The sequence below is a fragment of the Pongo pygmaeus genome, chromosome 19 (genome assembly GCF_028885625.2).
Source record: "Pongo pygmaeus isolate AG05252 chromosome 19, NHGRI_mPonPyg2-v2.0_pri, whole genome shotgun sequence".
Lineage (NCBI taxonomy): Eukaryota > Metazoa > Chordata > Mammalia > Primates > Hominidae > Pongo > Pongo pygmaeus.
In genome coordinates, this window is record NC_072392.2 from 44,725,732 (window position 1) to 44,737,917 (window position 12,186).

General features: G+C 50.4%; 1 protein-coding gene across 2 annotated transcripts in view; it reads left to right on the forward strand.

Annotated features, from left to right (window-relative positions):
* Positions 1-12,186, forward strand: part of SUPT6H (SPT6 homolog, histone chaperone and transcription elongation factor) — a 40,223-nt gene that overhangs the window by 26,677 nt on the left and 1,360 nt on the right. For both annotated transcript variants that reach the window (XM_054458693.2, XM_063656076.1), the window contains exons 25-35: positions 651-858; positions 1,379-1,526; positions 2,214-2,356; positions 4,996-5,136; positions 6,649-6,844; positions 8,140-8,378; positions 8,940-9,053; positions 9,226-9,350; positions 11,088-11,200; positions 11,480-11,557; positions 11,653-11,819. In XM_054458693.2, the coding sequence (XP_054314668.1) occupies positions 651-858; positions 1,379-1,526; positions 2,214-2,356; positions 4,996-5,136; positions 6,649-6,844; positions 8,140-8,378; positions 8,940-9,053; positions 9,226-9,350; positions 11,088-11,200; positions 11,480-11,557; positions 11,653-11,819 (1,672 nt within the window). The remainder of the gene's footprint in view (positions 1-650; positions 859-1,378; positions 1,527-2,213; positions 2,357-4,995; positions 5,137-6,648; positions 6,845-8,139; positions 8,379-8,939; positions 9,054-9,225; positions 9,351-11,087; positions 11,201-11,479; positions 11,558-11,652; positions 11,820-12,186) is intronic.

Genomic DNA, 12,186 nt, shown 5'->3' on the forward strand with positions numbered 1-12,186 from the left:
TCTTTGGAGGATCTTTTCCACGGGCACATAGCTCCTCATTCAGTAATGGAAATCAGTGGGGAAATAGGCTTCAAGTTCTAAAACTTCATTTTCCACTCAGCTTTGCTGTAACACTCCACGAATAACATAGGTCCATGTGAGTGCACGGGCAAGACCAGCCTGGGAAGGCTTTATGGGGGAAAATAGCTATCAGCAAATTTTCAAAGGTTTTTTTCCCCTTTCTTGATTTATCTTATTATGAGACTCATATAAGTTCATCATATAAAATTCAACATATAGAAATATTATGCAGAAAGTGGAAGTCCCCCATAATCCCACCCCCCAGAGATAACTACCATAACAATTTTATGTATACTATAGTTTTTCTAAATTTTATTTTTGCTATGCATTTACTAACTACCCATTTACTACAAAAATGGGATCATATGGTTCATAGTGTTTTTGCAATGCATTTTTCACGTATCAATATATTGTGGCCATCTTTCCATGTCAGCACACATAGATCTACCTCATTCTTGTTAATGGCTGTATAGTATTCCATTGTATGGAGGTGCCCTAATTTATTTAACCAGTTCCGCATTGGTGGACATTTGGGTTGTTACTAGAAGCTTATCGTTCTATATCCTGTTCCTTTTCTTCCTTTCCTCCAGCACTGACTCATATATTGAAGTCCTTGATGGTTCCCGTGTCCACCCTGAGACTTATGAGTGGGCTAGGAAGATGGCAGTGGATGCCCTGGAATACGATGAATCAGCCGAGGATGCCAATCCTGCAGGAGCCCTTGAAGAAATCTTGGAAAACCCAGAACGACTCAAAGACCTGGACCTTGATGCCTTTGCAGAAGAGCTGGAGAGGCAGGTAAGGGACAGCATGGAAGGCCCGGCAGGAAAACCCATCCCAAGTGGCCAGGTTGGTAGGAGACTTGGGCAGTGAGTGTGCAGAAAAAGCCTGATACTGTTAGTATGGCAGACTTGATCCTCATCTCCCTGCCCTGCTCTACTGGGCTCCTCAAGGAAGTTTTTGGTCTGCTTGTTAAGGAGCCAGGGAAGTCTCAGAGATTGCCACCATAATTACAAGGGGCAGGAGGGAGTTGGGAGGATATCAGTACTACAGTTTCCATCTAGGCCCCCTTTCCTCCTTTCTAACAGCACAGCTTTGCATTTATCTGTGGACTCATTGGGGTTCCATAAAGCATTTTGATTAAAGTGTTTCATGGCTAAGTTTGAAAACCATCTTTAGTAAATGTTGATGGAAAGAAAAGAAGAAGCCCTGACGGAAACTTACTCTCATCTGAAGAGGCCCGCCCCTTCCCTGGAACTCCTTGAGGCTCAGGTTGGGGGGCAGCTGCAAGGCTCTTCTTGATGGGCTTCTTCCCTAGGGCTATGGTGACAAACACATCACACTCTATGACATCCGGGCAGAGCTGAGCTGTCGATATAAGGACCTCCGGACAGCCTACCGCTCTCCCAACACAGAGGAGATCTTCAATATGTTAACCAAAGAAACACCAGAGACCTTCTACATTGGTAAATTCTGGGGTCGTTTTTTCACTGGGGGCAGGGGGTATGTTTACCGTGTACATTCAAACCAAGCAGCAGTTCCAGCAGATTGAGGCAGGTTTGTGTTGTGCATGGGGAAGACCACGAGAGCATTTTAAAAGACTGAAGAGTCCTGGACTGGAAGTCAAAACTGAATTTAAGGTCAAATGTGCTTCCAGTGTGCTGTGGAATCTTCATGCAGTTAGTCTTCTTATAGGCTTTATTTTCCCCTATCATCAAATCAGGGGAACGGCCAGGCACAGTGGCTCATGCCTGTAATCCCAGCACTTTGAGAGGCCACGGCAGGCAGACTGCTTGAGGCCAGGAGTTCGAGACCATCCTGGGCAACATGGTGAAACCCCATCTCCACTAAAAATACAAAAATTAGCTGAGCGTGGTGGTGGGCACCTGTAATCCCAGCTACTCGGGAGGCGGAGGCAGGAGGATTCCTTGAACCTGGGAGGCAGAGGTTACAGTCAGCCGAGATGGCGCCACTGCACTGCAGCCTGGGCAACAGAGCAAGACTTCATCTCAAAAATAAATAAATAAAAATCAGGAAGAGTTCCCTCTTCAAGGATGGGAAGGAAGTCAGATATTCTGTCACTGAAAGGCTGGTGGAAAGAAGTTCTCTCCACATTCTCTGAGCCTGCTCCCCATCCTCTTTCCTTCTTGCAGGAAAGCTCATCATCTGCAATGTCACTGGCATCGCCCACAGGCGTCCCCAGGGTGAGAGCTATGACCAGGCGATCCGCAATGATGAGACAGGGCTGTGGCAGTGCCCCTTCTGTCAGCAGGACAATTTCCCTGAACTAAGCGAGGTGTGTGCTGCAGCGTTATCTTGCTCAGTGGATTTCCTTGGTTGAGTGATCTCGGTGCCTAGAAGGGAATCAGAAATGAGGGTGTTCTAGATCATTCTCTTACCAAACAAGTACATAAAGAAGGAAGATGGATAGGAAACACACAGGTTTAGCATGAAGTCCCTTCTGAGAAGGCTGACATAGCTGGGCACGGTGGCTCACGCCTATAATCCTAGCACTTTGGGGTGCCAAGGTGGGCAGTTCATCTGAGGTCAGGGGTTCGAGACCAGCCTGGCCAAGATGGTGAAACCCCATCTCTACTAAAAATACAAAAACTAGCCAGTTGTGGTGGCACATGCCTGTAATCCTAGCTACTCGGGAGGCTGAGGCAGGAGAATCACTTGAACCGAGGAGGCGGAGGTTGCAGTGAGCCGAGATCATACCATTGCACTGCAGCCTGGGTGACAGAATGAGACTTCATCTCAGAAAAGAAAAAAAAAAAAGGCTGACGTAGAAACTTCTTATGGTCAGCCGGGCACGGTAGCTCACGCCTGTAATCCCAGCACTTTGGGAGGCCAAGGCGGGGGCGGATCATGAGGTCAGGAGATCGAGACCATCCTGGCTAACATGGTGAAACCCGGTCTCTACTAAAAATACAAAAAATTAGCCAGGCACGGTGGCGGGCGCCTGTAGTCCCAGCTACTCGGGAGGCTGAGGCAGGAGAATGGCATGAACCCAGGAGATGGAGCTTGCAGTAAGCCAAGATAGTGCCACTGCACTCCAGCCTGGGCGAAAGAGCAAGACTCCGTCTCAAAAAAAAAAGAAACTTCTTATGGTTGCTGGTCGCTGGGTCAAAACAAAATGGCAGACAGGCATGGTGGCACGTACGTATAGTGCCAGCTACATCAGAGGCTAATTTGGGAGGATTTCTTGAGCGCAGGAGTTCGAGGCCAGCCTGGGCAACATAGCAAGACCCCATCTCCTTTTTTTAAAAAGGGAGGGGCCGGCCAGGCGCGGTGGCTCACGCCTGTAATCCCAGCACTTTGGGAGGCTGACGTGGGCAGATCACGAGGTCAGGAGATCGAGACCATCCTGGCTAACACGGTGAAACCCCGTCTCTACTAAAAAATACAAAAAATTAGCCGGGCATGGTGGCGGGCGCCTGTAGTCCCAGCTCCTCAGGAGGCTGAGGCAGGAGAATGGTGTGAACCTGGGAGGCGGAGCCTGCAGTGAGCCGAGATCGCACCACTGTACTCCAGCCTGGGCGACAGCAAGACTCTGTCTCAAAAAATAAAAATAAAAGTAAAGTGGGGAGGGGCCAGGCCAGGCACAGTGGCTCATGCCTGTAATCCCAGTACTTTGGGAGGCTGAGGCGGTTGGATCACCTGAGGTCAGGAGTTCCAGACCAGCCTGACCAACATGATGAAACCCCGTCTCTACTAAAAATACAAGGATTAGCAGGGTGTGGTGGTGAGACTCCCATCTCAAAAAAAAAAAAAAAGGGAGGGGCCTCAGTTGCAGCTAAGTTGGATAAACATAAAAGAGGATGGGGCACAGTCACACACCAGTAATCCCAGCACTTTCAGGGGCCGAGGCAGGTGGAGTGCTTGAGCCCAGGAGTTCAAGACCAGCCTGAGCAATATGGCAAAACCCTGTCTCTATAAAATAAAATTACCCAGGCTTAACCAGGCGCGGTGGCTCACGCCTATAATCGCAGCACTTTGAGAGGCCAAGGCAGGTGGATCACGAGGTCAGGAGATCGAGGCCATCCTGGCTAACATGATGAAACCCCGTCTCTACCAAAAATACAAAAAATTAGCTGGGTGTGGTGGTGGGCACCTGTAGTCCCAGCTACTCGGGAGGCAGAGGCAGGAGAATGGCATGAACCCGGGAGGCAGAGCTTACAGTGAGCCAAGATTGCGCCACTGCACTCCAGCCTGGGCAACAGAGCAAGACTGTCTCAAAAAAAAAAAAAAAAAAAGAATTACCCAGACTTGGGGGCGTGTGCTTATAGTCCCAGCTACTTGAGAGGCCGGCATGGAAGGATCACTTGAGCCTGGGAGATTGAGGCTGCAGTGAACCCTGATTGCACCACTACCCTTCAGCCTAGGCAAAAGAGTGATCCTGTCATAAGAAAAAGATGGCTAGGTGTGGTGGCTCACGCCTGTAATCCCAGCACTTTGGGAGGCTGAGGTGGGCAGAACACCTGAGGTCAGGAGTTCGAGACCAGCCTGGCCAACATGGTGAAACCCCATCTCTACTAAAAATACAAAAATCCGCCCTGTGTGGTGATGCATGCCTGTAATCCCACCTACTCAGGAGGCTGAGGCACGAGAATTGGCTTGAACCCGACAGGCAGAGGTTGCAGTGAGCCGAGATTGCGCCACTGCACTGCAGCCTGGGCAACAGAGCAAGACTCCATCTCAAAAAAAAAGAAAAAGATTCCTCTGATGGCCAGTGGTGCCAAGCATCAGCTATGAGACAAGGGACTTTGTAGATGTTCAAATTCTGTCTTGGCAGATGACTAAGTCATTGTGTTTTCAGATCATGGTGCAAGGTGTCAATGATAAAAGAAATTACAACACCTCTGGGAGCTCTTTTCTGAATGAGTGATCTCCAGAATCTTGATAATCAAGCTCCTCTCCTCATGCCCTCTTCAGGTGTGGAACCACTTTGATAGCGGTTCGTGCCCAGGCCAGGCCATCGGTGTCAAAACACGGCTAGACAATGGTGTCACCGGCTTCATCCCCACCAAATTCCTCAGTGACAAAGTGGTAAAGCGGCCGGAAGAACGAGTGAAGGTAGAGGACTGACTGTCCTAAGGTCGTAGCGCAATTTTCAGCTGCCCAGATCAGGCTGTCTTTAACTTTGGGCTGTCCCCACCATAAGTTAGGCTCTGTTCCCAGTGGCTGCTGGTGGGAAGTGTTTCAGGGAAGATTTATAACTAGTTGAAAGAAGCTAGGGTGAGAAGCATTTGAATGAGTAGCAGCTTTTGTTCACTGCCTTTGTGAAATTTCAGCAAGTTCCCAGTCCTTTGGGAGAGGGCTCTTCCTGTGTGGGAAGCTGCAGTTCAGTCCAGAGGGCAGGGCCCAGCATTACATGCTGTGAAACAGAAAGGCTCTGCCTCTTCTCCCAAGACCAGGCGTCAGTGCTTTAGAGGGTGGAAAATAATGCATGGCACAGTCCCTGTGCACAGGGAGCCTCTGGATCCTCTAGGCAGAACCAGATAACCCAGAAGGAACCTTGAGATGGTGTCTGTGGATGGGGAGGAAATCTCTAGGCTCCATTTCTGTTCTGTTAATTTTCCAGCCATATATTATGCACCCACTAGATACCAGCACTGACATCGACATGTGTTGTCTCTAATCTCACATGCTGATGGAAATGGAAATGTTGTCTTATGTCAGAGAAATTCAACTTTTTTCAGAATCACCCAGTTGGTGACATAGCTGGTACCAGCTCTGCCAAATTCACTGGTTCTGAGTGTTGTGAACCCCTGAGAACTATGACTTAGGAGGGCTAGGGAAAGATAGTTCTAATAAGTGAAGCTGGGGAGATTTTTCACAAGGAGAAGAGTGACGCAGAATGACTGGCTTTTGCCACTACTTAGACAGAAGGGCTCATATCAAGGGTAAGATACAGAAAACAGCTATTATTTTGCTTCCCCTTCAAAAAGGGAAGTCAGGCCAGGCATGGCAGCTCACACCTGTAATCCCAGCACTTCGGGAGGCCAAGGTAGGTGGATCATTCCTTGAAGTCAGGAATTCGAGACCAGCCTGGCCAACATGGTGAAACCCCGTCTCTACAGAAAATACAAAAATTAGCCGGGCATGGTGGCGCACACCTGTAATCCCAGCTACTTGGGAGGCTAAGACAGGAGAATCGCTTGAACCCTGCGGGTGGAGGTTGCAGTAAGCCAAGATCATGCCACTGCACTCTAGTCTGGGCAATGAGTGAGACTGTCTCAAAAAAAAAAGGGGGGGTCGGGGGAGTCAACCTTTGATGGCACCTTGGGAGCAGTAACTAAGCAACTTCATGGGAGAAGAGAAGAGTGCCAGGGACAGGGTAGATCCAGCAGGCTCCAGCTGGTTTTCCTGTCCAGAGTGGAGGCATCAGTGCAGGGCTTCGCCTGTAGTCTACAGACAAGATTCCACCCCAAACTCCCAGTCTGCCATGCAGCAGCTAGCTGGCTTTGGGCAAGTCACTTTACACCTTACACCTTTCTGCCTGGACTTTGGTTTTCTCATGTGTGAAATAGGGCATCGGGCTAGATCATCTTTGTCCCTTCCAGCTTAAATGTTCTGTGGATCTAGGTGGGAATGACTGTTCACTGCCGCATCATGAAGATTGACATTGAGAAGTTCAGTGCAGACCTGACCTGCCGCACATCAGACCTCATGGACAGGAACAATGAGTGGAAGCTGCCCAAAGACACCTACTATGACTTTGATGCTGAAGCTGCAGACCACAAGCAGGAGGAGGACATGAAGCGGAAGCAGCAGCGGACCAGTGAGTATGCCTCCCACCATCTCTGTGCAACCTGAATCTTGGCAGTTCTCCCAATGCAGGATTCAGGCCACAGGATGCACATGTGTCAGTCTCCCAGTGGAAGTGGGGACTCAGCTTTGAGGTGCTAAGGCCTGGAGATGTCATGAAAAAGTCATAGGTAGGGCTGGAACCCAGAGTCTTTTGGGTCACATTTTCTTTGCTAATGCCTTGTGACTCTTAAAGCCTCATTCTTACAGTGTCCTAGGAGCCCAGGTGAACATGTCCTTCATATCACCTAATCCAAGCCCAGAGAAGGTGAAAGAGTCTCAGAATCCCATAGTGGGTCAGAAATTAAGCCCAAACAGGGTGGCTCATGGCTGTAGCCCTGCATTTTGGGAGGCCAAGGCAGGAGGAGCACTTAAGCCCAGGAGTTCAAGACCAGCCTGGGCAACTTAGTAAGACCCCATCTCTACAAAAAAAAATTTAAAAATTAACCAGGAGCCAGGTACGGTGGCTCATGCCTATAATCCCAGCACTTCAGAGGCTGAGGCAGGTGGATCACTTAAGGTCAGGAGTTCAAGACCAGCCTGGCCAAAATGGTGAACCCTGTCTATACCAAACATACAAAAACTACCCAGGTGTGGTGGTGGGCACCTGTAATCCCAGCTACTGAGGCAGGAGAATTGCTTGAACCCAGGAGTGAGAAGTTGCAGTGAGCCGAAATTGCACCACTGCAGTACAACGTGGGTGATAGAGTGAGACTCTGTCTCAAAAAAAAAAAAAGGCCAGGTGCGATGGCTCACGCCTGTAATCCCAGCACTTTGGGAGGCTGAGGCAGGCGGGTCGCTTGAGGTCAGGAGTTCAAGACGAGCCTGGCCAAAATGGTGAAACCCCATCTGTACTAAAAATACAAAAACTAGCCAGGCCTGGTGGTGGGCGCTTGTAATCCCAGCTACTGGGGCAGGAGAATTGCTTGAACCTAGGAGGGAGAAGTTGCAGTGAGCCAAAAATGTGCCACTGCACTACAACGTGGGTGACAGAATGAGACTCTGTCTCAAAAAAAAAAAAAAAAAAGGGGGCTAGGCATGGTGATGTGCACCGGTATTCCCAGCTATTTTAGAGGCTGAGACAGGAGGATCGCTTGAGCCCAGGAGTTCGAGGCTACAGTGAGCCATGATTGTGCCACTGGCACTCCAGCCTGGATGACAGAGCACCCCAACTCAATAAATAAATAAGAAACGAAGGCCTGGTTTGTCCTGTTGCTGCCAGCTCTTAGCCCCATCACCCAGTCTGTACTGCTTTTCTGCCCTCTTCAGCATACATCAAGAGAGTGATCGCACACCCATCCTTCCATAATATCAATTTCAAGCAAGCAGAAAAGATGATGGAGACCATGGACCAGGGTGATGTGATTATCCGACCAAGCAGCAAGGGCGAGAACCACCTGACAGTGACCTGGAAAGTCAGTGATGGCATCTACCAGCATGTGGATGTGCGGGAGGAGGGCAAGGAAAATGCCTTCAGCCTGGGAGCCACTCTGTGGATCAACAGTGAGGTGAGAGCCAGTGCCTGCCTGCCTCCCATCCCACTCCTGCTTCCAGAAAGGCGCCCTTCAGGGTGCCTTCACCTGACATTAGTAACTGGGGTCATAGGTATTTTAGCTGTGCACAGCAACAAAACGGGAGGTGGTTTGCGGAATGAGTCATTTGATATCAATTTTATTTTGTCCCCTCCTTCCCTGTCCTCCAAATGTTAAAATAGTCTACCGAGAGAGAGCTAGTGGAGGAAGAGGAGAAAATACACATATGTACGCACCCACATATATCAAGTTTCTCTTTTCTGTTTTCAGTGAAGAGAAATCTGGTGAATTTTCCTCTTGTTCTCAAGCACTAGGGGAGAATCAAAGTCAGGATTTAAAGGACTTTATGCCCTGTGAGCTAATATATCTGGACATGACAGAGATGGATAAGCTGAGGGGACTTTGCTATGGAGTGAGGCTTCAGCAGGACTGAGAAGCCCATCCCCTCCCATGGTTTCTCTTCTGGATGGATTTGATCAAGGGCCAAGAGTCTCAGCTCTGGATATGACACATGGGGCCTTTACCTTCTTCCCACAGGAATTCGAAGATTTGGATGAGATTGTTGCTCGCTATGTCCAGCCCATGGCATCCTTCGCCCGGGATCTTCTGAATCACAAGTATTATCAGGACTGCAGCGGTGGGGACCGCAAGGTAAGCCCAGGGCCCTCTGAGGAATAACACTTGCCAATCACTTAAGGATGTACGCTTTCCCTTCAGTATAGGGGACACTCAGGCGGTGAAGGAAGTGTACATCGTGTGTGCACCAGACGTTGTGTACCAAGCATGCTGCTATCCCAACCTCTCCCCCTCATTCTACCCCCAGAAATTAGAGGAGCTGCTCATCAAAACTAAGAAGGAGAAGCCCACCTTCATCCCTTATTTCATCTGTGCCTGCAAGGAACTGCCCGGCAAGTTCCTACTGGGATACCAGCCCCGGGGTAAACCCAGGTGAGCACTAGTGCTGAGAAGGTGCTGCCACTGGGGTTCATAGGCAGGCTAGAAGGGAGGGAGAGGCCCGGAGCAGTGCCCTCTCTGGCTCTGCCGGACTGCCTTTCTCCTCTCATCTGTTTAGAACAGAGGTGGAGGTTGGAGGTGGGAAAAGAGGGTGATGATTTCGAGGCAAAAAGGCAAGGATTCACATAAGAAGGGCGCTTTCTTTAACACCGTGAGAAAGGAGTTCCTTCACCTCCTCTCCCTCCCACAGAGTGACAGGAGTCACCAGACAGTCTTCACCTGATTGCAGAAACTGGGGGCCAGTACACTGGTCTCTCCTGTCCCCCGCCTGCCTCACCCTCACCAGGGCTTGCACACAGTGGCTCACTGTTGCTGTAATGTGCTCACTCCGCCCACACTGAAGCGGTGGTCAGGAGAGCCTGTCTCCTGTTCTGCTCTGTCTCCTGCTCTGCCTGCTTCTGTGTGACTGACAGGCTGGCCTTCCTGAGGTATTCCTTTATCTGAGTCCCTCTAGCGCTTACCCTGAACCTAGAGGACAAAGTCCAGTTTCCTTAGACCAGCGTCTTTGTGTCTGTGATACAGACTGGTAATCACACTTGCCTTCTCTGCCTAAGCCCTGCCCCCGTCCTTCCATTGGCCTTTGGCCAAGGCCGTGTGCACTTCTGCTTTTATCCCTGTACTGGCTTTACCTGATGCACAGCTCAGGCTGCATTAGTAGGGCCTCACTGGCCAGATGACAGGAAGCCCTAGACTGGACCGTGTGCCATCTTGGGCACATCTGGAATATTGTGCTCATTTCTTGAGAAGCCTGTTGACTCACCAGTGTGCTTCCAGAGGCCAGCAGCCAGGGCCAAGTGGGGCTGGAAACTGTGTCCTATGAGGAACAGTTGAGCAAACTGGGTCGGGGTGGGGAGCTCTAACCAGGACCAGGTGCAGCATGATAGCTTCTGGGTAAAGGAGCTGACTCTCCTTGTGTGGCAGAATTAACACTTACGGAAGAGTTAGGAGGCAGGTGTCAGCCTAATAGAAATGAGAACTGTGTACTATGTAGCATTATCTGGTTGCCATTGATAGCTGGCCTTTATTGAGCACAACCCAGCTTTAGGCATTGTGGAACGTGCTCTGTGCATTCTCATTTATCCTCACACCAACCCCATAGGCTTAAGTGCTGTGGTCCTCATTGGACAAATGAAGCAGATTCAAGTTTAGTAACTTGGTGCAGCGTGTCATATGTGGTGATTGGCAGAGCTAAAACTAGAACTAGAACTGGAACTAACCCAGAGCCCCTCTTAACTACTATCTGCTACTCTCAGAAGTGTTGAACAAGGGCAGACTACCACCTTCCACAGGCACTGCAGAAAGATGCCTGCTTTAGGGGAGTTGTGATTTGCCGCTCTGGGAGGCCCCTTCCAACCCTGGCACTATGGAACCTCCGTCTCACTTCACCGGCAGTATCCTGCCTTCATACTGCAGCCCAGTATGGTAGCACAGCCTCCAGCAAGCCTTCCTCCGGCAGCCTGTATGCAGCACACGGGGCCACTGACTCCTTGGTCTTGACTATATTCTGCCATGTGCTGCTCACCTCCCTTCACAGGCCTGGGGACTGGCTCTGTCATCTCTCCTTTCCCCTAGCACCCAGAATGGCTACTTCACATGGTGGGCATCTGTTCTGGTCACTCTCGTGGTGGGTCCCAAGTGGTTTCTGATGCATGTTTCCTTCTAAAATCCCAGGATAGAATATGTAACAGTGACTCCAGAGGGATTCCGGTACCGGGGCCAGATCTTCCCAACCGTGAATGGACTGTTTAGATGGTTTAAGGATCACTACCAGGATCCTGTACCAGGTGAGTTCTGCTCTTCCTGACTTCAGGGACATGGCTGGAGGAACACCGAGGACCTGACTCAGAGTAGTCCCAGCCTAGGGGACCAGGTGAGGAGTAGGCTGTCACTGCAGCTGTCTTACTCCTCCCGCAGCCTCCCAGCATCAGGAAGGTTCTCCATCCACTGTGCCTATGCAGCTTCCCTTCCTCCCTCCACCTACTTCAGTGCCCCTTCTACACCCTGAATTGGGAAACCAAAAATAGGTTTCTGGAGGGATGTAACTAAATAACCACTTCCTGCAGGCATCACCCCTAGCAGCAGCAGCAGGACCCGGACACCTGCCTCTATCAATGCTACCCCAGCCAACATCAACCTTGCAGGTGAGGAGCTTGAGCCTGGGACTGGAGGTGGGAAGGATGGAGCTAAAGGAACTTTCACCTCTAACATGCCCCTCCCCGCCTCTGTGTGCTTACAGATCTGACACGGGCTGTGAATGCCCTGCCTCAGAACATGACTTCACAGATGTTCAGTGCCATTGCTGCGGTGACAGGCCAAGGACAGAACCCTAATGCCACCCCAGCCCAGTGGGCCTCAAGCCAGTATGGCTATGGCGGCAGTGGAGGCGGCAGCAGTGCTTACCACGTATGTGGCTTGGTGGGGAGGCTCCCTGTGCAGGGTGGGGCCCATAGACTGCCCTCTCGCATTGCCCACAAGGGGCTTCACATGCACAGATGGGGCTGCCACGGCCTTGGTAACTGTCTCCAACAGATATTCCTTGTCCTCAGGCCCATTTGAAGGGGAAGAGGGTAAGAGAGGGCATAACCTTTCCACAGGCCTTTGGGATATTTGGAACCCGCAAGCCGCTAGAAAGTTGACATGGTCAGGACCAGTGAGCACCACTGTGTGCTCGGTGCCGACCTACAGCCTTCCCACTGCTGGTCAGAAGCACATACTCAGTGGAGGATCATCTGGAAAGCTTTGCTGAGCCCACCCTTGCGCTTACCCAGAA